Source organism: Oxyura jamaicensis, chromosome 5 (genome assembly GCF_011077185.1).
Source record: "Oxyura jamaicensis isolate SHBP4307 breed ruddy duck chromosome 5, BPBGC_Ojam_1.0, whole genome shotgun sequence".
Taxonomy (NCBI): Eukaryota; Metazoa; Chordata; class Aves; order Anseriformes; family Anatidae; genus Oxyura; species Oxyura jamaicensis.
Genome location: NC_048897.1, coordinates 1,991,121 through 2,015,907, shown reverse-complemented (window position 1 = coordinate 2,015,907; position 24,787 = coordinate 1,991,121). Strand labels below are relative to the sequence as shown.

The 24,787-nt window shown below is 40.6% G+C and overlaps 1 protein-coding gene across 1 annotated transcript; it reads right to left on the bottom strand.

Annotated features, from left to right (window-relative positions):
- Positions 1-7,201: 7,201 nt before the first annotated feature.
- Positions 7,202-22,864, bottom strand: CSRP3 (cysteine and glycine rich protein 3). Its single transcript, XM_035326777.1, has 6 exons — positions 22,727-22,864; positions 16,000-16,131; positions 11,319-11,487; positions 9,746-9,881; positions 8,922-9,015; positions 7,202-7,856 (listed from the first exon to the last, which is right to left on the bottom strand). Exons 2-6 carry the CDS (start codon positions 16,109-16,111, stop codon positions 7,777-7,779), a joined length of 591 nt encoding a protein of 196 aa, XP_035182668.1. The 5' UTR covers positions 16,112-16,131; positions 22,727-22,864; the 3' UTR covers positions 7,202-7,776.
- Positions 22,865-24,787: the final 1,923 nt, after the last annotated feature.

The window sequence follows — 24,787 nt, the reverse complement described above, 5'->3', positions numbered from 1 at the left end:
TCAAGAACATTGATTGTTCCTCAGTTTTCAGTTTGTAAAATAGGATAGCACTTCCTAACTCATAGACCAAAATGGATCAGAGCAGTTATTACTCACAAATCATATCTTTCACCCTAGTTTAAATTGAGTTAGAAAAATACCTAGCGTTCTCAAGTGAAGAAAAACAGCCCTTCTGGGTCTCCTTGTCTAGCTCTCTGGTAGGTTCACAGGCTGGCAGCTATAGCCCTGATCTAAGGGGAAGGTTGGTTGTCCACTGTGTAGCATCTGTATGGGATGATGTGAGATTGCAAACAGTGGTGCATCAAGAGCTGACTGAAGAAGGGGCACCAATCTTGCCCACCAGCCTCTGTCACCTCTCTTACCTGTAATCTTCCCTGACATTTTTTTCAAGGAAAACTTGTGCATACCAGCTGGCTGTGGTCTTCTCTAAAAAGAGTTAAGCATGCTGCCCATGCTAAAATTCTTTCCATGAAAACGGTGTTTTTAAAGAGTAATGTGCCAATTTTAAATGTACACAACCCTTTCAGCTGATGTTTTGTGCCATGCTGTAATGAGCTTGCTGCAGCAATAGGGACACACATGGAGGCTGTCCGACTTAACATAACTCCAGACAAACCAAGCCATTTTGGTGATCTGTGATGCTGTCTCCTGCAGTTTCCATTACTGGATTTCAGCAAAATGATCGTAGGAATACAGAACTCTTAGATTTTTTTATTATTATTTTTTATTTCTTTCCCCAGGCCGTGCCCTCCCAGCATCTACAGCCACCACTGCTAGGGACCTCTAGCTCAAGACTCTGTTTAGATTATCATGCTTTATATACACACATAGGTGTTATATACAGTGAATTTGTGGTATGAATGGGTTCAAAGAATGACCTTTGACCTTGCAGCATTCCCTGCTACAATAACAGTACAATCTGTTTTTTCCTCATTATGCCTCGCTATTACTTCTGTACATTTATTTAAACCCTATTCCTGATCATTTTATTCTTGTGTTATGAAATTGTGAATATATTTTCATCTTTTTCTCAATGCTACTCATGAATTTTAAAACACTTTAGCCTGTTACCTCTTTTCCAAGGTACTCTTCTAGTAAAAAAGCTGTTCCAGAACTCTCACCATCTTTATTTCCATTGTATAGTTATACTTCATTCTTTTGAAGATAGAAGGACCAGAACTACATGCAGTCATTCAGCACTATGGATTCATTGAATCTTGATGACATTGTCTTACTTTTGATTTATTTTTTTTTTTTTAATCCTTATTATTCTGTTTGTTTTTAAATTGGTGCTAAAATTCATTGTTGCTAGATCCATTGTTGATATATTCTGAGAAATATGCACTTTATATAAAAGCAGAACTGGAAGATGTCTCAAAAGTTCATCTGGTAGATGAAATTGCCTAAAGTCCAGATTTTTTTTTACCAAGTGCTCTTGACCAATACAGTTCATAATTTCATATATATGATGAGAATTACCTTTCTCTATATGCATTACTTTGTAAATACAGACAACATGCGTTGCAGAGCATTACATTGATGTCAAATGTTGGGGGTCAGGTGCATTGCAGACAATTTCCTGAAAACTGATCTCTCATAAGGTGTTAATCAGAACCTAAGTGCAGAGAGGATAAACAGCATGTTGCAGGATGGAAAAGCTTTCATTTATCTGATACAGATGTATAATACTGAAATATTGTGTATAGGAACTTATGCATAAAAGGCTTCTGGCTCCTTTTTAAAGCTACTGTATAGATACTTACTGCTTTATTCAGCAGTAAATTTATATTTTGGAATTCCTGGGAAGAGGAACCTACATGTACAAAATGTACAAAAAACATCGGGATGAGGAGCAAAAAAGGTAATAGAAAGATTTCCCCAGACCGCCGGGTCTGGACAGGGTTCCTGATTATTCACCTTGACAAATGGCCACTAGGTGTCTGTAGAAAGCTCGTCTGTTCAAAATGCCACCTTTCTCTGATTTCTAAAGTGCTCAAAGATGGGCCTTATCTGAACAGAGAATCAGGAGGAGTGACAGACTGCACAAGTGAAATCCTGTCCAGAAGTGTGCAGATCTGTTATTGTCCTGACTAACAGATCACCCCCATTTATTGTCAGAGCTAAAATAAGCATGGGTGGTCAGATACTGAGGGTTTTGCTGTATCTACTCTTTCTGGAAAATAAAGGAGTACGGTCAGGGTCTTCACTTTTCTTCTGGAACATTGACTGAGGAGATGAGTTAAAGAGCAGCTGTGGTTTGTCTGGAGTTTCCTGTGTTTTTTAATTTGTTATTATTCCATATTTTATATTTTGTTTTGAAACTGGTACTGTAAATGGTTCTTGAACAGATCATTTTGTGCCACTGGTGTAAATCAGTTGCCCAGAATACCAATTATTCTGAAAACAGGGAACTGTAAGAGATAACCAGTTATTCCTGCTGTGTATGGAACTTCAACATAATTTCTTTTGGCCCTAGTGTAATAAAGACAGGATTTCAAAAACATCATTGTATTCTAAGCATGGCAAAGAGACGCATCGTTCACTGATGTGTTTTCCTATTCCTGAGTCCAATCCATAGGGCTGGCTGAAGCCTTATAAGGGAAGTCCTGCTTCTAAGCAAGTACTGCTGAAACCCTGTGTGTGTCCAGCCATTCATGAAACAGGTGGAAGCTCTGGAAAGTCTTACGCTTTCTAGATGGTTACTTGGAAATTTTATATATTTGCAATGGCAGTCACAGACATACGCTGTAACAGTGTAGTGGGTTTATGTGGCAAGGTTTTGGTAGCAGGGGGCCATAGGGGTGGCTTCTGTGAGAAGAATCCAGAAGCTGCCCCATATTAGATAAGGGCCCCACTGCTGACCAGAGCCGAGCCAATAAGTGATGTTGTTTGTGCCTCTGTGAGAGCATATTTGAGACAGAAAAAAACGCTGCGCCACACAGCAGCTGGGAGAGTGAGAGGAGTGAGGAACAGCCTTGCAGGCGCCAAGGTCAGTGAAGAAGGAGGGGGAGAGGTGCTCCAGGCGCCGGAGCAGAAGTCCCCTGCGGCCTGTGGTGAGGCCCATGGTGAAGCAGGCTGTCCCCCTGCAGCCCATGGAGTACCACGGTGGGGCAGGGTTCCACGCTGCAGCCTGTGGAGGAGACCACGGTGGAGCAGGTGGCCCTGCACCGACGGAGACTGCGGCCTGTGGAAGACCCCTGCCGGAGCAGATTCCAGGCCGGACCTGCAGCCCGTGGAGAGGAGACCACGCAGGAGCAGGTGCCCTGGCAGGAGCTGCTGCCCATGGGGGACCCAGGTTGGAGCAGTTTGCTCCCGAGGGATGGACCCCGTGGTACGTACCCGTATCTGGAGCAGTTCTTGAAGAGCTGCTGCCTGTGGGCAGCCCATGCCAGATCAGTTTGGGAAGGGTGGCACCCCGTGGGAGGGACCCCACAGCGTGTGGGATGAGAGTGACCATGAAGGAGCAGCGGAGACGAAGCATAAGGGACTGACTGCAGCCCCCATTGCCTGTTCTCCTGCATCGCTCTGGGGGAGGAGCTGGAAGAGGGCAGAAGGGGGGAAGGCATTTTAGATTTATTTCCTTTATTTCTCACTTTTCCAGCTTGTTAGTAATAGGCAATAAATCTTACTATCTCCCTATGCTGAATCTGTTTTCCCCGTCACAATAATTGTTGAGCAATCTCCCTGTCCTTATCTCAACCCTTGAGCCCCTTGCATCGTATTTCTTCCGCCTTTCCCTTTGAGGAGGGGGAGTAAGAGAGCGGCTGCGGTGGAGCTCGGCTGCCCACCCAAGTAAAACCGCCACAGTCCTTTTTGGTGAGGAATTTGAGATAAGGATGATAGCTGAGAGAGGTAATGGGCAAAACACGGACTGGATGTTTTTATAAAGGTAATAGTTGTGTGGAATTTAAGAAAGCAGTAGTTGTGAGGAATATGTTTCATGGTAGCGTGGTGAAGGGACAAGGGATGGAGTGTATGTAAATTGTCCACTTCATCGGTGTTGTGATGATGTTATGCTTATTTTGGTGCAGGAATTCTTTTCCTTTGTGATGTAAGTGAAGTTTGTGATGATTGTAAAGTAACAGTATATTGTGATTATTCTTAAATATGCTGTTCGCAGAGGCGAGGGGTGGAATGTAGTGGGTATACGTGGCAAGGTTTTAGTAGCAGGGGGCCATAGGGGTGTCTTCTGTGAGAAGAGTCTAGAAGCTGCCCCATGTTAGACAAGGGCCCTGCTGCTGACCAGAGCCAAGCCAATAAGCGATGTTGTTTGTGCCTCTGTGGGAGTATATTTAAGACAGGGAAAAAACATTGTTACACAGCAGCTGGGATAGAGAGAGAGGTGAGGAACAGCCTTGCAGGCGCCAAGGTCAGTGAAGAAGGAGGGGGAGAGGTGCTCCAGGCGCCGGAGCAGAAGTCCCCTGCGGCCTGTGGTGAGGCCCATGGTGAAGCAGGCTGTCCCCCTGCAGCCCTTGGAGTAACTTGGCTGCCCACCTGAGTAAAACCACCACAAACAGTCATATTAATTGTAATGACGCTTTACTGCAACAATAAAATCCATATCTGGCATGAGCAGCTTTGATGGACAGCGGCCAAGAAGGAAGTTCTCAGCACGGAGCAGATAGAACTGCAAGTAGAGTTTCTTCCTCAAAGCAGAAGGGAGGTGAACTAATGCTGTGGAGTTACAGAGGCTCCCAGGAGCAAACTAATACAACACTGCTGTGATTCACTTTTTCTGGTGATTCTTTTGTCTTCTAGATCAAGATGGGCTGGTTCCAACATGATCTGGGACGCTGCTCTGTCTTCAGGAAGACTAAATGGAATCGTCTGCTGCAGATTATTGTGATAAATGTTTTGAAGGTAATTGCCTCACTGTGGGAATGTTCTCTGGGGCTAATCTGGTCGGAGCAGTGAATGGGAGTGTCGCTACTTTCAGGCAGCACTACTTGTGAGGAAAGTGCAGTGCAGTGTTCAATAACAGGTGAATAAATAGTGATGGAATCGCTGATACTGTTCAAATTTGAATCCCCGGTCTTTGACTTTTCCTGCAGGGGTTACCTGCTTGCTGGTGGAATCACCTGCACAACCAGCACCATGCCAAACCCACTGCTTCCACAAAGACCCTGATCTCAATATGCACCCTCTCTTGTTCAGCTTGGGAAAGACACTCTCAGTGGAGGTGAGCGTGGGGGCATCTGGACAATGCTAAGATGTAGCCTGGAGAAGCAAATAATCATAAAATGATTATGCCATAAAAGATTTTAAAGGCAGAAAGCTACAGACTAGAGTATAAAAACATGGATTGTCACTTTCTGCCTATAACTGTGAAAATTTCCAAAATGTTTGAAGGTCTGACAGTCTCATGGTCTATCATTCATGCCAAGGTTCCAGTTGGATGTGTCTAACTTAAGCACCTACCTCAGACCTGGTTATCATGCTGCTTAGGCGCTAGGTCCTGGGAAGTAAAGTCTTAAAATCAGTACTTAAGTTGTCTAAGTTGCTAGAAGAGCATGGTAAGCACCTTGAAACCCTTCCAAAGAATGAGTCAGTCCACTTGATTAGTGTTAAATGTTGTTAGTGATATTGTAGATAGTGAGTCAGATGTTCCTTTGTGGTCTTTTTGGTTGTGGGAGCTGCTTTGCACCTGAATCTAGCACCACCATAGCACAAGCATAGCAAATTATTTCTTAATCATAAATTTTTTACTGTAATAAAAATTAAAACCATGAACACAGCTCCCCTTCATTCCTGTGATTCAGGAATCACAGGATTTCCTATCATTAGGCTAAGTAAGGTCTCTTTATGTTTTCTTTCCCCAACAATTCTGTTTACTCATAGGGCAAAGAAAGGGCCTCTTGGTTAGCTAAAGCATCCTCTTTAATTATGTTTCTTTCTCCTTCAGCTAGTAATAAGCAAAAAAATTGCACTTCTCCCATGCATGTAAAAATTCCAGCTCCACTGTCTCAGAAAGACTCCTGGGAAGAGAGCTTATACAAAGTATTTATTCATAGAAACTGTTAGCTGAAACCTGCAAGAATTCAGCTAGTAATCTTCTGAAAGGACTGTCATGGTTATATATTAGCATGAACATGAAGTATCTAGAATGGAAGTGTAGGAAATTGGGTCCTATCTCTTTTTGTTTTTAACAGAAGTGAGTCAGGCACACTGTGGATGGGCAAAATGGATTTCAGTAGTTTAATGTAGTTCATTTTGATTGGTTGGTCTTGGTTGGGTCTAGTGTAAAGATTTTTGATTTTTTTCTCAGTAACAGGGAAGCTATGGAAATAGTTTGCTCTACCTCATTATTTTGTCCTTCAAAGAATCTGGAGCACAAAACTTGCAGATGATATCGAGAATCCTTTTGTGTGAATGGTGAAAAAAAACACACTGTGAAGCAATAAAAGTACTTATGCTATATAAAAAATCTCTTCGTTGTTTCATGAAGTTAAAATATTTGACCAAAAGGCAGATGCCTTTGTAGAGTATTTCCTACTTGGATCTTGTAGAAATTTTTTTGCAGTCATTATAGGATAATGTCCAAATTCTTATATATTTTCTGACCACTATCTACTTTACCACTCAAAAACCTGTGGTATTCATCACCATCACTGAAAATATTCCCAGCAAAATTCAAATGCTTTCAGAGCATTTTTGTTATTTTCAAGTATTTTTCTATCCTATCATGAGTTTTGGATCTCTTCCTAAAAATTTCTGTGTTCTGACATCTGCATATATTGATATCTGGATGTAGAGGCTCAAATGAAATCTGTTTCTCTCCACTGCTTTGGGAGTTTGGTACCTGCTTTTCAAGAAGAGAGGTAGGATTAGACAGACTTAGGATGTATGTTAAATAAATTTGTTATACAGGAATAAGGAATATTTCATGAAGTGTCTCAGTTCTCTAGCTAGCCCGTTACAATGTACTTAATGAACAATTATCAGCATAAATATTTCATCTGTGAGTATTTCTGCTTTCTCGGAGTGTGTTTGAATAGAGGTCAAAACAGTAATGAAAACTAGCAGAGAAACAGATCAAGATCAGAAAATGAAAGTTAAATAATGTCTAGAACTGACAATGTAAAGCAAAGTGATGAGACAGAATTCTTGCAGTTATGAAATGGAGACTTTAATTCGTCTCAGTGAAATGCATTAATCTATGACATTTTGGAACATAAAGCACAAGCAAAATTGAAATAAAAAATGTGAAGCAATATGAGTACTTTATTGTAGCTTGAAAACTAAAATAACAAAACTGACAACACTGTACTCTAAGAAAACTTGCTGTTTCTTCAGAAATAGCTCCCTTTGAGAGAGAATTCCGGGTACTTTTTAATTGTCTCAAAGTGAGTAACATCTACTTTGCCATAATACAAATAACATCAAAATGTTCAAAACACCACTAGGAAACTGGCCTAAGTCAGAACACTCTGACCTTTACCACTCTGTGATCCGTAAGATATCTCTGTCTTAATGGGACAGTATGCTGAGTGTTTCAAAATTCAGTCTAAAATGTGGTAAATAGTAGTTTAAGAAGCAATAATGTTCCTTGAACAGATGTTTTTGTCTTTATTTGCTCTAAACATAAATCTAACTTTATCGCTGTAACTTTTTATAGGCTATTCTAAGAATTTCTTAAGATACAAGTTTGCAAGCTTTTTCTGCAAGGTGGAGAATATTAAACAAATGCCCTAGTTTATTAGCAATATGGGATGTTTTTATTTTACTTGACAACTGTTATCTGCTGACATCCACACCAGACTCCGTTGCATCCACTTCTCATTCGCATTCTTTCTTTTCCGCTTGAGTGAGGCCACCAAAACCAATTCCTTTGGGACCAAAATTTTTTGCATAGCAAACTGCAAAAGAAGGAGGAGGGTAAATACACTCGGAATGTTTTCATGTCGAGGTAAAGGACTTGTGTCGTTAGTATTACTTCCAAATATAAGTTAAGAAAAAGAAGGAAATGTGAATGTCTTCCTTGATAGCGTCAACAGAGTCTAATAGCGAAGCATATTTGACTTAAACAGAAGTGTTACATCTGAGCTTCTACAAAAAAAAGTCAGAAACAGTATGTATTCAAGATTTAAGTAATGTTTTCTTTAAAATTGCTTTCCCATCCATACAGACTATTTTCAAAGGAGGTTAAAAGAACTAGAACATAGTCCAGCCAGCTTTTGATGGTAGTTTAAGCAGTGCCATGTCACCTGTGTATTGCTAAGTGTATGCATGTTTGTTTATCACAATTCTGTTAAGGTAATAATGGTCAGCATGTTTCTCAAAATATGCCTATTTGACTACATGCTGTTGTCAGACTCTGCCCAAGTTAAGTTTTTTTTTTTTTTTTAGGACTCTCTGTAGAGTTTAGCCTAGGATATGAAACCTTGGCACACTTTGCTCCTTAAGCTGTTTCGCAGAGTTAAGTGAAATCTGCAAGCTTTGTTGATCTGAGAAGAATATCTGGATGTAAAATTTAGCATGAACGCATTATCTTCTTTACTACCAGTATAGTGAAAGTGTCTTTTAATTATTCCTGGCAAGAATTCCAATTGGGATCTTGACCTTCAAAGATCTATCTGTATTTTTGTGACTTTTTTTTATGAGCAAGTGAGATTGTGTAGGTACAAAAATTTGCCCAGCAGGTATGGCCAGTGTTCCTGTGAGGAGGTCTGAGGATAGATCAGAGAGGATTTTGCATTTGTAGAAAACTTACAGATTTAAAATTTGATTGGTAATAGTAGAAGATGCAACTGCACTGTTGCCACAGTTCTTTCTTTGCTTTTGGAAAGTTGTTAAAAAAAAATAAAATGAAAATTCATGTAGTTGTTAAACATGCAGCAGTAGATCTTGATGGCAATACAAGATCTAAAAGGAATAATCTTACGTTGACTCGATAACCCAGTTGAGGTCATTGCAATTCTTACCTTTACAGTAGAGCTCTCCATCTTTGTCTGTAACATTGGTAGATTCTAAACTCTTTCCACAAATAGCACAGCGGAAGCACGTCTTATGCCAAGGCTGAGGAAATGAAGACGATTCATTGTGGGTTACAGCAAATGCACAGCTAGCAGATGCAAGAAACAAATAACTGTTGCTTTAGCCTGAAACTGTCGTCTTGTTCTTAAGGCTTCCGCTTTTAGTCCTTCTAGATGATTTTTTTTTAAATGATCCCACTTTATTATTATTATTATTTATTTAACATCTTACCTAGCAACTTGCTTGTTAATAGAGGTCTAGTAAAAAGCAGAGAGCTTTTGGTAGTGCTCTCTCATAGTGGCCTCTCCCTTTGCGTGCAGAGGTAATATTCTAGTGAGAGTTTAGAGCAGAGGGCCAGCATGTCAAGGGATGCTAGCTTTTATTTTTTTTTAGTTAAATAAAATATAATCTTTTAAATATAATCTTTAGAATAATATAATCTTTAATACATCTGCATTTGCCACTACAAATAAATGTTTAAATTATAACTATTCCAAGAGATGCTGGTAGAACGACGGTGGCAGAGGAGGCAGCCTGTACAGTAGCCAAAAAGGAAGGGTTGTTCCACAGACATCAACAAGATGCAGAAATTTCAGGCTTATGCAACAGCACGTGACTTTAAACATGATAGGCGTTACATCAGACTCTGCCGTATTGTTAATTCATTTTCATATTTTCTTCATCAAGACTGAGTAAAATCTTCAAGGAATGATTAGCTATAGATGATCTGCATTTGAAAAGCTTTTTTCCTAGTGTTTTAGTAGCTACTTACCTTTCCTCCTCCCATGATCTTCTCTGCAGCATACACTGACTTGCCACAGCGGGGACATTTATCCACATCGACGATCTTTTTGGCAAACTTGGAAGGGTTAGTCGGTGTAGAAGGGCGAGCAGGCTTTGGTGATCCCCTAAAACAGAAGTTTGCAGTGTTTTTAAAATATTGCTTAAAATGCTATTTTCATTTTAGAAATTTGAGGTCATGGTGTTTGTTTTGTTTGTTTTTGAAAGGGAGAAAAATACTAAATTACTGGTCTAGGACATGCAAAAGGGGAGAAAAAAAGAAACCAGAAGTGTTAGAGAATCACAGAATCACTTAGGTTGGAAAAGACCTTCTGTTGTATTGCATAGTTGAAAACTATTTCCTGTATTGGACTGAGCACATGGAGCTAATGGTAGCCACGTTTAATGAAAAGTGAAAGTAAAAAATAATTTTTTTTGTTGAGAGGCAAAAAGAAGCAAAAGACCCCCGCTTCTTGAAACTGGCTAAATGCTTGTACTCAGTAGTGAGCAGATCTTGAAAGAGGGAAAAAAACAACCAACCATCAACAAAAACATCTCAATTTTGCATGTTCTTTTTTGTTGTTTTATTTTTATTCCCTGCGACATTTTGACAAGGAACCAGGATTTTTAGGTAGCCCAGGGTCAAAAGCATCAGAAAAATAGCTTTGCTATTTCTCATAGCTTTGCTTTATATTTCTGAACTTCATGCTTCATGTCCTTGTGCTTGCTTAAAGTCATTGACAGAACTGCTTGTGAATTATCAGACTGTTGGACTGCAACAGGTCATTAAGTCATTAAGTAGCAGTTTTGATACAGAACTCTGCCCACCATGGATGCATATCTTACCTGGGGGTACAGTTAAATATGGTATTTGAGCTTTTTTTTACCTGCCTGGCATATTTGTTGAGTTCCCTTATAGTAATAGCAGAAGAAAACATTTTTTATTTTGAAATGTGCAGCTTTGAGAATCATAGGAAAATAGTTTAAAAATGTACTGTCAGACATAATGATGTGGAGCTTTTTTGATGAGGCTTTTTGAAGATGCTATCCCATGGAAAACCTTTTGTTCAGTCATGTTCTCAGTGTGCTTGTAAGTATTGTTCAAGCTACAGGGAGGATTTAGAAACATTATTTCTGTATTGAGAGGAGTAACAGCATGTGGTTGGGATTATTTCTCTAACAGTAAAACTTAACTGCATTTTAGCGCCTGATAAGATGAAGAAAATTCTTGTGTTCTATGGCGAATGTGATTTTATCACGGTGCTACTCGTGGCAAATTACAATTGCAGTGATTGCAGTGTAGGTTTGTCGTGGCATAAAAAGGCTGCTGCTGCCTATTGAAGGAGGAGAAAATTCATGAAGAGAGCTTACGGAGACTGAAAATCATTTAAAAATGGTACATTGCCGTGTCCACTGAAGAAAATTTGTAGGAAGTTCTGTTCAGCCACTCATACTATGTGTTGTTTTAGGAACAGAATAAAATATCCCACTCTATCATATATACCCCAATAAGTGACAAGTGGTATCAGAAAAACAGACAGTCCTGGCAGTGGGATTTAACTCACTGTTGCAGATTCAAGCCTAGATGATCCCCAGTGTCAGTGCTGAGACATCCTGCCCCTTGTCCAAAGCCAACACCTTTGGGACCATATTTTCTTCCATAGCAAGTTTTGCAGTAGATTTCAGATTCGTGAGCTGCTACTGTGGTGCTGTCCAGAGCTTTTCTGCAAGCCACTAAAAACAGGAAAAGAGAAGTACGGATAAACGTTTGCATGTTCCAAGTTGAATTAATGTGGTTCAGAATAATTATAATTAGTGTTTATTTTTGTTCATCCTCAAAAAATACAGGAAAAGAAGGGTGTTAGTGCATAGTCAGTATAAAGCTTCACTGGGCTGTTGCTAACATAATTGCTCATGCACACAATGTTTGCGCTCTCTAGTTACACTCTTAACCCCAGAAAAATCTTGGGCCTGTCAAGACAGTTTTTTCTAGATCTGTGAGGTAATCATCCCAAAGTCCCAAACCCTAAAAACCATGGAGAGGTTGCTGGGGTGTCGATTCTACTGTGCATCTGCACCTTTCAGAATAGCTCCTCTGAGTCTGGAGTGGCTTTCTCATGTCAGCCCATCGTATTTTAAGCTGGCAAGCTTTAAAAAAAAAAAGTGACATACTTGCAGTGTCCAGTCAGAATCAAGCAGGATATATATATATGTATATATATATATAAAAATTTATTTATCTCATTGCATTTTTTGGGCTGTAGTGCCAGAGGAAGCAGTGATGACAAATACCCGATTTTCTCAACTCTGTTAGACTTCCTCCAGGATGACAAGAATATGATGATGCAGATTCTGAGACCACAAGGACCTCCTGCTAGTCATCTTTGTTATGGAGAAATACTGCACGGCTTAGCTCACCAGAAAAGGTCTCAGAGACTTTCGGACAGAAGATGCCATGGGAGCGCCTCTCACATAATGGAATGCAAGTTATACTCTCTATGTCACTACTTTAAATCTAGCCTCTAGTTGAAAGGATCAAAAGTTAATGAGTGGTAACAGCTGCTTATTTGAGGCCTCAGTAGAGAAGTATCTATGTTTTGGGAAACACAGACCACTCCTTGCTAACAAACGTAGCTAAGTTCAGTCTTGTGCATGCTTACTCTCAGCAAATGTGCATGGAAGGTAAGGTAGATAAATCTGAGTTCTCTGGGGTGCTTTGCTGATCTGAAATCTGATCATCTTTTTATGACCAAATCCTGTTACCAGGCCAGCGTGTATCTCCTTGCTGTATATGCATGGAAACTCGGACAATAACGAAAGGAAAAAATAGGAGTGACAGTCTTCATGTGCTTGGTGACTGTGTATGCCACACGGGTTGGGAAAGTCAGTGTGAGACAGTCCCCACCCCATCAAGAGAGGATGAAGCTTTCAGTTATGAATGCCTATTTTAAAAAAATGGATTTTGTAGTATACATCAAAAAAACATTTTTTATAAATTGTTTGGTGTGTCAACAGTGGTTACTGGGGGAGGAGAGTGGGTAGTGTAGGGAAATAACATTCTCTTCAACTTTCTTTGACCAAGTGCACGTACGGCAGAGGGCTCTCCAATCATGTGTGTCCTGTTGATAGCTTGGAAAACAGTTGCTTAGCTCATGTAAGAAACACAAATCTGTGAATTGCACAATAGATGGAAGATCAAGCCTCTAGTAAAGCTATCTGAGTGTTTGGTTAGTCCTTTTCTTCCCCCTACATTTAACTGTCCTGCTGTGGGGTTTTGCTCAAATTCGTTCAAGTCAGAATTTAAGGATTTAAGGCGATATTGGAGCTTTGTTTCCACTGTAGCGTGTGGAGGGGAATATAATTGGCAAGGACTTGTTTAATTAACAGAAATAAAATGAGGGGCTTCTGTAAATGTGTGAACTTGATCACTTTGTGCTGCGGTCTCTTCTGCTTTGGGATTATAATTATGTTTGCTGCGGGAGTTAAGGGATGATGGAAACTCTAGCAGTAGATAAAGTGTTTCTATTTCTGGCTCTGTAGGGATAGAGTATCAATCCACCGCAACAGATGGAGCAAAAGCCCTTGAAGTGCTATTGTTGAAATAACTTTGAGACCTGTCATCTGCTAACAGATAGTGTTTGCAAGCTGGCACTAAGAAGTTTCAGGTTTATGGCGAGAGATCCTGCCAAATGTCCGTCACAGCTGTGTTTTAAGCAAAACCTGACAGGGAAACAAGGTACGTAAACAGCAATTTATGCAAGGAGAAAGGTTTGTTGGAAAGAAGTTTTAAGAACTGTCCGTAGGGAAAAACTACAGAGTACAGATACCATGATTTTATAGTTCTGTATATCTCATTCTTACTGTCCTAACAGGTTGGTTTGAATTGTGTGTAATTTTGCTCAAGTTTAACTTTGTGGTCCAAAAATACTAGTGTTTTTCATGTGTCGGGTCAAATATAATAAATACTCAACTAAATTGATTTAAATTGTTTTTGTACCCCATAATGGGTACAGAGAGGACTGTTTTTTCTTGTCTTGAGAAATGAAATCCTTTAACTGATTCATTGACAAGTCCACAAACATGATACGTGATATTGAATTATCTGGTCCAAAGCTAGTGCGTGTGAATCATGGGAAATATAAAGCCAATTAACATACCTCTCACATGCCAGCTGGGCTTAGTTGCATCTTTAATTTTTGACCTTAGACATACTTCTGCTGGGAATACTTTTTTTAGTATCTAACCTATCTATAATTTAGTTCACACATCTGAGTATGATAGGCAAAAAAATAAAAACAGCAGACCTAATGAATGCTTACTGTTTATCATGAGTCATTTAAAAAAAAAAATCAGCTCTGCCAAGAATGAAGCTTAAACTTGTTTCAATATTAGGAGTCTGAGAATGCACATATGAAAAAAATGTCCTGTTGGGTCATAGTTAATGATAGCTTTTAATTTTTGTTAGACACTGGAGAGTCTATTCATTTGACTTCTCTTCGCATATCACTTTCTATCATTGAATAAAGCATAAGTGTCAATTAAATCTTTTATCATAATTAACACATCCATGCTTCTCTTGCTGTAGCTTCTCTGATCTATAATACTAATTGTTATAGGCAGCACATGGAAGCAATAAGCAGGCTCTAGTTTTTACCAAACTAAGATTTTTACCATCTGTAAGAATTCACTGAAGGCTGTCAATTAACTACAACATTTTTTTGAGGGGATTCTTTCTTATTCTTTACGCATTGCTTGCAGAGGACAGGGAGAAGGGCAAACAGAACTCATGTATGTCCTTTGAATTGGTTCTATACTGTGCTGTAGTGTCATCTAAGCATGTAAAAGCTTTCTCATTTCTGAAAATTTTCAACCTATCCAGGAAAGGAGGGTTAAAAACCTAAACTCAGTAGTATCAATTGTGCTGAACTTCATAGCGCAAAGGTCCTAAATCTCAATTGTATGTGAAATACATTATTTAGCTATCTTTAGTTCTTATCAAATTGTTTTCTCCCTTCACGAAGGACAAACAGAGGTGAATTGATACCTTCTCTCTCATTTTTCAGGTACTAGCTCATCTGCAGAGACAGCTGTCTGCTGAACATTGAAGACGCCTGGGGAAAACAGTAAGTGAAATGGGACTGTAGGAAATATGGGGAAGGAGAAGACTGAGGTACTTTCAGGGTGTTGGTGGGAGATTTTGATACCAGAGATGGTATCTTTCAGCTTTTCTGTGTGCATTTTTTTAGGATTAATCATAAAAGTACTCATCTCCTATAACATCCTAATAAGACGTACTTCTGTCTCAAGAGCACTGTTCGTGTAGTTCCTCTAGACTTCTTAACTTGAAACCCGTGATACACTACCTTGTGGGACAGAGTAGGATTTCTTGAAGATTTACCTAGATACTGTATTTCTGCAGCACTCTAATGTCCCTAACAAAAACTATCACGCTTGACAAGAGAGAAGTCAAGATCCTTAGACATTGCTCAAGGGTAAAGGCTTAGAAAACTGAAACTTGATGATTAAGAGCTGATGTGGAGCGGCAAACTGGTCTTTCAGAAAGTTGACTGCTGTTTCTGAAAAGTTGCAATCATTTTCTATCCTTCAGTTACTTAAAAAAATAAAATAAGGGGGGGACACCAGATTTCATCTTTAGTGGATTATTGTCTCTGGGAGCAAACTATTAATCATCCTTACAGACAAGGATCCTTCAACTTAAAACTGACTTTTCTACAGAGATTTAATTAAAACGTGCTGCAGTTGAACAAACTTGCTCAAGTCTTTGCTCCCTCCTCTCGTTCCCCTCCCCAGCGTTGCAGACAGTATGCGCAACGTGTGGCTGCTTATGGTAGGAATATTTTCTTTGGCCGCTTGGGATCCTTAAGGTTTCTAGAGAGTGTCATTCCTGAGTCAGCCTCTCTGTGCTTGAAGTAGGAGGATTAGTGCGTGACTGCTCTCACCTTGGAGTTTTCTCAGAAGTAAGATGTATAAGCCTTACAAAACTTTCCCTGTGTGGAATTGGGTCTGACACTGGCTGTGGCTACTGTCCTGTATGTTGGTTGCGCTGTTCATGACCTGCTGTAGGTGTCCTGTGGGCAAACGTGTTGAGTTAGGCCAAATATGAAGCTTCTTTATTGTGTTTCTGCTTGGATGCAAGTTAATACAAAATAAATTACTGGCTTTAAGGGAAGATCCCTACAGAGCTATGGTAATAGTGTGAAGTTAAAATGGTGTAGCCCAGCTTACTGCAGAGGAAGCATGTCTTGTGAAAACTCCTTCCATTGCACTGAATTTCCTCAGCATGGTACACTGTCTTCTCACAGGCACCGCATTTGGCTCCACCTCCCCAGTTTGGCATCCTTGTATGTGAAGGGCAACCTAGAAAATCAAATTGCATAAATAAATGCAATGGAGAAAGTGAGTTATTTTGAACAGAACAGCTTGATTGATTGTTTGATTTCCCCTTATTGTTCCCAACACCACCACCAGTGAACTGCTATTGCAGGGTGGCCCCGAGCCAGGATCTGCTGGGGTGAGTTGTGTCACAGCACTCGTAAATTATCGGGTAGCGGAGAGGTGAGATGGCAGCTGAGAGTCTGCACAGATGTGTGTGCCAGGTCCTGCGTAGGAAGGCAGACCTGGGGAGACCTTCCGTGCTGCTGGGACGGTGGCTGGTGTAATGGCTCTTGGAGGAGACACGCTGTGTATCTGTGCTGTAGGAATGTCACAGCAGACTGATCACGGGGTGAGGGCACTAGCCTCATGCTCTGGGGGGGCAGCCTCGGTCCTCTGCATGATGCTCTTTTGTAAATAAGGTTGTTCCTTAGCATGGACTCATGTAAATATAATACATGGTAAATATGTTAAACAATTGCGAGGTGTTCTGGTAAAAAGATGGTAGGGTCATTCTTACCTCTTCCGGAGAAGCGAATCTAGGATGTGTTTACAACAAATAGTCATTTAATTTCAGTCCTGCCCTCCCCTCTGTCCTAGCACAGCCTTTTCCCTTCAGTTCTTGCTTTCTTTTCATCTGTGTTGATACGTTTTTGTGAGGCAAATTTTAATGGAGGCTAACAAACACTCTGAGGCTTTATGGGAGTTGAAAAGCAAGACTGTGGACAGATTTTACCTTAAACTCTCTACAGAACAATATTGTCTGTAGGTTCTGTGAAGAGACACTGTACTGTGCTATTTATGCATTTCCAAAGCATGACCTCCCTCAGTGATATATATAAATATATATAAAGGCAATTTTCTCTGTCAGTATGATGTCACTTTCTCCAATGCACAGCTTGATAAATTCCACCTTGAAGTTGAACAATGGTATGATGTCATTTCAGAGGATGCTGGAGTAGAAACAAGTTCTTTGTTCTTTCCTGAGTTCCTTATAAAACACGGCCACCATGCAGCGAGATTATTGCTGTGCAGTTGTTATAAAGTAATAACAGCTGTGCTTTCCTTTGTCAACTGTTGCTAAAATCTAAAGATGGGAGAGAAAGACAGTAGTGCTTACTGTGCAGTTACTACTGAAGTGCCTTGCCCAAGGTCACGTAGGAGGGCAGTGACAGAGCCCGGAGCTGAACGTACACCACCTGACTGCAGGCACAGTAAGTGCCCTTCCTGACAATTGTGCGATCACCCATATGAAATGACCACAGCCTATGGTTTGCCCTTCTGTTTTCTTGTTTGAGTCATCGTTTCTGGAAAGACTGGAACGTCATCTTGTCATCTACACGTCGTATTATCGGGTTGTTCCTAGCTCCTGGCTCAGGCCTCCTTTGTCCTTCTTGGAAAGCCAGTCATTTTCTTATTATAGTTCTTTCAAAGCCTACTTGTCCCAGCTATATTTGATTAAATCCACTATCAGATATTCTTAACTAAGAAAAGGATTCTCAATACTGAATCAAGTCTGCCACCTGAGAATTTTCTTCTGATGTCGTGTAAGAGAGGGGAAGTTATCCTAGCAGTGATGTAACGCACGTAGCTGTTATTTTAACCAGCTTGCATTTTACCCTAACACTTGTCAGTGTCTGTACATATGACTCTAACATCCCATTTACTCATAATCTCAGTGACTTCTGTACCACATCTGCTAAATTTCAGAATGAAATGAATAATTTCTACCTGCCAGCTCTACAAGCTTAATCTGAAGCTGAAGGGAGTTCCTTCTGGCTACTGATGCTAAAAATCATGCAACTAGAGTAAAAGGCAACAGTATCAGGTAACACCAAGTTAGGACTGTAGCATAAGAGCGTGTGCTCATGCTGAAGCAACAGCACCGAGGAAGCAGCAGTGTAGGCACATTTTATCTATCCGTGTTTGATAACAATTCAGATGTTAGCATATCCTAATGTGTCCGCTGTAGTACTCTGTTTATTGGTATATCCCTAGCCCCATTTAATCCCCCATTCACTGTTGTGACTGTTACCTGTGGCAGACAGCATATCTGACATCCAGTGCAAGATCCAGTCTCTCCTTTGGGATGCTGATTTAGGCTTAGTGCATCTGGCTCCTTAGCTCGATCAGCCTCGTCCTCAGCTGCCATAAAGAAAGCAGCTACTCCGTTAAACTCTTTCAGACCCTGTCAGTTCTTCTGCTGCTCTGACAGCTAGAAAACACTAATGATGCATGAGAGAGGAATGCTCAGCTTGCCTCTGTGTTTATTTGTAATGTAACAAGTAAGAAGCAGAAATACGATGTAGAAATCTGATGTAGTCGAAATAAATAAGAATAAATGTAAGGAATGCAAGGAATGGATTTTAAGTTTGTATCCTTCTTAGTCAGGAACGCTTTAACGAAATAGTGCTGTTTAAATCTTTTCCCCATTTCTTTTAAATGGGAGAAAAAGGAATAGGGAGAACTGTTTCACTTTGGTAAAATCTTTTCTGTCTGCCATTTTATGTTCTCCCGTTTTTAAAGTATTTTTATATCGGTGCTATTTTTTTCCTTTAAAATTAAAGTAATACTTGTCAAAGATTTTAAGAGAAAAAATAGTTTTGTGCTGGAAAATTAAAACAAGATTTTTTCATTCCCAGCATCTCCTTTGAATCAAAGAGCCAGCTGAATCCTGTACCAACTAGTGTACCAACTAGAGCGGCATCGGTAGCTGCCTGGGAGGAGCTTGGTTTGCACCTCTAGTTACCAACAGAGTAAAATTGCTGCTGCTGTTTCAGTTCCTTTCAGAGACACACGGAGTTTTTCAAACTGTGGCAACAGGAGACTTGTTGGAAACTAATTCTGATTACATCATTAGCTGAAAGAAAAAAATAATCTCTGAAAGTCTGATAATGCTTGATAGTTACAGGCTGTGGTTAGAGCTCTTATAAGAACCATTGCTCCTGAGGCTAATTATAGTTACGTGACTGGGCATGCATACACATTTTCCATGCTTTTTTGGCATCACCTGATGGGAAGCTGTAGGAGAAAGAAGTCACGGTAAAAATGTTCTCGTAAGGATTCTGGCATGAGAATGGCAGTGGATGGCATGATGTCTGCATGGGTTGGCTTAATAGCTGGGTGAGGGACCAGTGCAACTCCACGGTCTTTGTGTTCTTTCTTTGTTCATCTCCCTGAATGCAGAACTGCAGTGGCCCTCCCTGCAGGTGCTGCCTGTGCAGCAGGATTACCGCGAGCCATTAAATTCCATCTCCATCTGCATTACCTGCAAATAGAACTTGGCCTCCTATCTGTCATACAAAAATTATACCCGAAGTCTTAATTCCACTTAATTTCATTTGGTGTTAGTATCTAAACTCATTTGAAATCCCCTGAATTTTGTCATCTTAATCTAGTTAATTTACAGGGACTGCTAGCCACAGGGTATTTTTTTTTTTTTTTTTGTACACCTTGGTGATCTATACTAGCATTACCACTTGTTGGCAGGCACTTCTGGTACTATTAAGCTGGAGGAGCGTGCTTGGTCTTGCTGTAATAGCATTCAGCAGCTTGTATCATTCCATTTCAAAATGCAGCCACTACATGGAGTAGAATTTATTACACATGGGATGTGCAGCCAAGGATATGTGCTTCACTTTATTTAGATTGTAGCGCCACTATATAGGCTTGCCTCAGACCAAAGGAGCCTTTGAAGTGTTTCTGTGCTCTTCACAAGCATGAAAAAAATGTGAGTTGTCTTCTCTTGGGCTATTAGGCATGCTGTACAAATCTGGATGTGAAGTGACTGTCACAGAGTGTGTCACTGATAAGAGTGTCATCCAAAAATATATTGAGGTCCATTGATCTAAATAGGAAGTGGACGCAGTAGTGGCCTTAGAAGGTTCCTAGAGGAGCAGAAGATAGTGCTAGACAGTGCAGTGTAGGTGAAAAAAGATGTTACGCATAATTTTGGTGTTTGTTTGCAAAATAGTAGGTTTTCCTTTCTAAATGCTTCTGTGTTTGATAGTCCGAGCTCAAGTCATTTGTGTGTGAACGGCAGAAATCATTTATCATGTGTCTGGGAGGATTATCTCAGGGTGCCACATGTGCTACAGGATGCCTTTGAAGCAGATAAGTAGAATGGGAAACGTAGGTCTTCACGATCACTTCATTGATCCTGCTGTGGCGTAGGTGCTGAACCACGGCTGGCAGGAGCGATGTGCCTTGCGTCTCTGTTCTAGTCCTAGCTAGGGCTGCTTGCCCCAGACTTGGTTAAGAGCATAAGAATACTGATTTCTTTTATAAGAAACAAAGAATAGTAATATCAAATTAAATCACTATCTATGCTGAAATGCAAGTGTCGAGGCATTTGTGGAAGTCTGTGGGAAATGTCAGCGCGGGCAGGACTTGGTTCTGGTATCTAATCGCAGCGCTGCTGCTGCCCTGTCCTGTGACCACCAGTGAGTCATCCGGCCCTCCTCAGTGCTGCTCACCTCACCAGCCCCGTGGGGATAAAAATACACGGCTTCCTTTGTGAAGACCTTTGAATAGCCTCGGTAGAAAAGGTAGAGCTGGATCCTGTTATGTATCCGCGGGGATCTCGCAGCACATCGCGTGCTGCTCCCGCCTGGCCTCCGGCTGCTGCTCCAGTGAGCCCGGTTCCCTCATCAGCCTTATCTTGTACCTGTTGGCCTCGTAGAAAAGATCTGAGTATTTTTGGATGTCTAAAATGGCACTTAGGGCAACTGAATTCTATCTGTAGTGTCTCTCCTGAAGGAGGAGTAATGTCTTTTGATGTTTCTAGGTGATTTTTTTTTTCTCTGTCAGTTTTGCTGTGTTATTTAGTGTGGCATTCCTTACTGGCAAACGCTTTGTTTGCTTTAAAAATAATTTAAGCATTCCAATTCTATTTGAAAGTAGCGATAAAATGCCACTATAGGTTTGCTCTTTCTCTGTAACTAGCATCAAAATGTTCTGTTTTATCTTGATGTGTCTGCAGAGGAAAGCACAATTCTTGCCTCAGCATCCTGAAATGCCCAAAGGTGTTTTGGTCAAAATCTAATCCATTGTGGAAAGCATTGTATGTCTTAGCGGACTAGATCTACAATAGAGAAAATGTTCGTATTTGAGGAGTGAGCTCAGTTAATGAAAGATGTGATATTGTTATATATTGATAATCATATTTCTTACATACTGATGCATTCAATGGACTATGGATACACCTAATTTTTAGGTCAGTTAGTGTAATATATTCAGCCTGCACCACGATCTCGTGAGGGCTAGCATATCTTCCTTTATTTCTGTGGTAAACCAATGTGTAGAGGTGAAGGGATGGGATCTTCCACACTCACATGGGAAGATGGACATGGTTTTTTCATTAACATTGGTCACTCTGAGTTCCATGAGTGCTTTTGAAACAAAACAGTTTAAGTGACATGACATGAAGCACATGATGGGCAAAGCTGATAGGAAAAAAACAAAGTCCAGTGCCTGAAACTTCTGCTTTAATCTCTGCGTCCTTCCTAATTATCTGTTATTTTCTTTCATAGTAATGCTGTATTGCTGTTAAAAATGTCTTGATGCATACTTTCAGAGAAATTTAAGCTGGCACCTCCAAAAATATATCCCGACACTAGAACCAGGTACTTAGTTGTGACTTCAAAAAGGAACCTAAAACCCAACCCTTCCTGCCCCCTGCACGCGTGCTCACCATTTCACATTGATTCATGTGGCTGTAGAAAGCTGCATCCCGCTGTACAAGCGAGATGTTCCTTTTTCCAGAGCTAATCCTCTGCTATCAGCTCTCACTTTTCCTTCCTTTTCTTCTCTGTGCCCAACGTCATGCACTAAGTCTTTCTGCGGCAAGCAAAACTGTTACAAGCTGTAAAACATTGCCATGATAATTGAGATTGGGCACAATTATTTTATATACGTGCAAGGCTTTATTCCATGAGATAATTTGATCTTTAGGTGGATAGCTTTTCAAGGTAAGCAACGTTTTGTTTTGTTTTTTACCTACTGTGGCTCTTCTGAGTATCTTGCCAATCATTCTGCCCTTTAATGCTTGTGTGATCAGCATCTGGATTCTTTCATCCCACATGGTTTTTTTGGCCTCTTTCTTTTTAGCCAGTTTGCATAGAAATCTTATTTGATATAAAACCGATCAGTGACCGATGTTAAATACATTGAGTTTTTTTTTGTTTGTTACTTCTAGAATACTTCTGTCTGAGAACGTCTGAGAGCAGGTAAATTGCTTTAGAAAGCATATGTACACGGACTATCTGTTGAAAACACGATTCTGTAGTTTTGGAACAACTTTTAAGTTTCTGAAACTTCCGTTATCTGGTCCTGCACATAGTCAACACGTGCCTCAATAACTAGGATCTCCACAGCCCTGTTCTTGTAACGCCAGTAGCTACTAAGTAAGCTGAGAAGCCCAGACAAATCTCTTATCAGTTGCCTACTACAAACCTAAAATACTGCTGTCAGCTCTGTAGGGCTTGCTGCACGTTTTCTTAAGCAGTAAGCAAGTTTGACTACCTGTTGGGGGGAAAAAAACCCAAACCCTTACCAGTAGAGCCCCATATAGTGTACTTACCGGAGTAGCTTGATGTTTTTCCCTGTTTTCTTATGTCTCCGAGGATGTGAAGTGGAAGGATTCCTGCACTCTTTAAATGCAGTGGCCACCACTGCTGGCCCTATAAGCCGGGAGGGGAGGGGAATGAGAGAGGGCTTCAGGGATCCGAGCAATGCCATTGCTATCATCAAGCTGAAAATAACTTCTGACAAAAGCCTGGCATTTTGTTCCCTTATGTCCACTTGTGAGTAGGTGGACAACAATGCAGCCCATCAGATGACACCTAGAGGGCATTCCTAAATGCAGTCTAATAGATCATAAATAAAGATTAAAGTTTTGCCGTCACTATGGCATTACTTAAATGCGGAACTTAAGATAGTGGTTCCTGAAAATGAGGATTTAGTCGTGAATGGTCACATTGCAAAAAATAATTTGCCAAAATAACTATAGCTATTAATATGTAAAGCTGTTTGTAGGAACCCCTCTGGAATTCAACAGCTTTAAACCAGAGAAAATTTCCTTCAGCTGCGCAGTTCATAAGTTGATAGCTACAAATGGTTTGTCTGATGAAGCTTTTAGAGTTCAGGGAATTCTGATTTTTTTCCTATAACTTTTTAATTTTTACTTTTTTTAGGCATTAAGATAGTTAATATGTGTGATGCTTAGCATGTCTCATCACTGTGGTAGTAAATATTTGCTGTGCCTCAGTGAGCCCCTCGGAAACGGATGATGCCACAGCTGAATGAGAAATGCAAAAACCCAAGAATGAAGCACTTAAAGTTCCTTTTTGACAGGCATTTATTTTAAGAGCTTTGAAGATCTAGAAGCTAATTTTTGTTTGCTAAATGGACTTTTAAATTGAGAAACTTTCTTTGGTGTTGTGGATTTTGTGGTGTGTGAAAGGACCAAGCCCTTGTAGCTTAGGGGTTGAAAACTGAACAGACTGACTCTGAGGGTCCCAACTCTGGGACGTTCAGGGAAATGCAGGGAGCTGAGATGCCAAATCCCTGTCAGACCTTAGGATTTTAAGGACCTGTTCACTGAGCTGACTTTGGAAGCTCTTAGGAGCCTATAGGATCCCTTGACTGCTGAGTCCGGCAAAGATTTTGTAATGCAGAGACGGGTCCTTGATGCAGAGTTAGGGACCTATTTTTTCTCGAGCAGGAGACCAGGACTTGACCTCTTCTTGGTCATTCTCCCTGGGCAATTCTTGAACTCTTTTGCCTAGATCAAAAGAGGCTGAATGCAGAGGTGACGCTGCAGTGTACAGGCGGTGAGCATTTCTTGTAAGCTGGTAGCAAGGAGGGAGTGGGGCATGACTGAGCTCACTGTTAGTGCGCGTCAAGCACTAAAGCTTCCCATGAGAACCTAGTGTTTGCACCCTTGGTGCTTCGTAAGTTGGGATCCTTGACACTTGAGAGAGCTGAGTGTTGGTTAACCTTCACTCTTGTCTTCAGGTAGGTCACATGTTTGGATGGATTTGCACCATGTCGTAAAAGAGGAACTTCCCTAGAGCTTGGCAACAGTAAATGAGGTAGTGAGCTAAGGATGGGTTAGACAGGTAGAAAGAGCAGCGAACTCGACTAGTCAGAGTGAAATGCAGGTCTTATGGGGAATAGGGTACTTTGAACGGGGAAATGGTAGCTTTTCAGCCTGCAAAGAAAACAAGACCAAAGTGCTAGGTATGACAAAGTCTGTGGGGAAAAGTAAGCAACTGCATTTTGATAGGAGTCAACGGACACTGGGCAGCAAGTGGGAATATACGTCCAGCTTTTCACAATAGGGCACTGTTTGTGACAAGACCTTTTTTCAAGCCTAATTACTGCAGTTTCTTGTTCTGGCAGCTGCGCTATCCAAAGCCAGAAAATCTGTACTTTCAAGTAATGCAGGTTTCTATAAACCTTCCCCTTTATATTTCTATGATTGCATTAATAGAATGAGGTGTGAGGAAGATTGATCTGATCAGTGATCACGCTGGAGAAGAAAACTCTATTCACTGCTGCAGTGAGAATTGCTCAGTTTTCCAGCTTGTGTTCTTCCCTTCCCCTTACATAGGAATATTTCCATAGTTATCCTGTCAGA

Bases quoted from the DNA above. Each gene is read 5' to 3' on its own strand.
- CSRP3 (XM_035326777.1), bottom strand. From the start codon at position 16,111: ATGCCAAACTGGGGAGGTGGAGCCAAATGCGGTGCCTGTGAGAAGACA. The intron at 9,882-11,318 runs GTGAGTTAAATC...CTTCTGTTTTAG, and splicing joins CTAGGCTTGAATCTGCAACA to GGGATCACCAAAGCCTGCTC. The intron at 9,016-9,745 runs GTAAGTAGCTAC...TCATTTCCTCAG, and splicing joins AGATCATGGGAGGAGGAAAG to CCTTGGCATAAGACGTGCTT.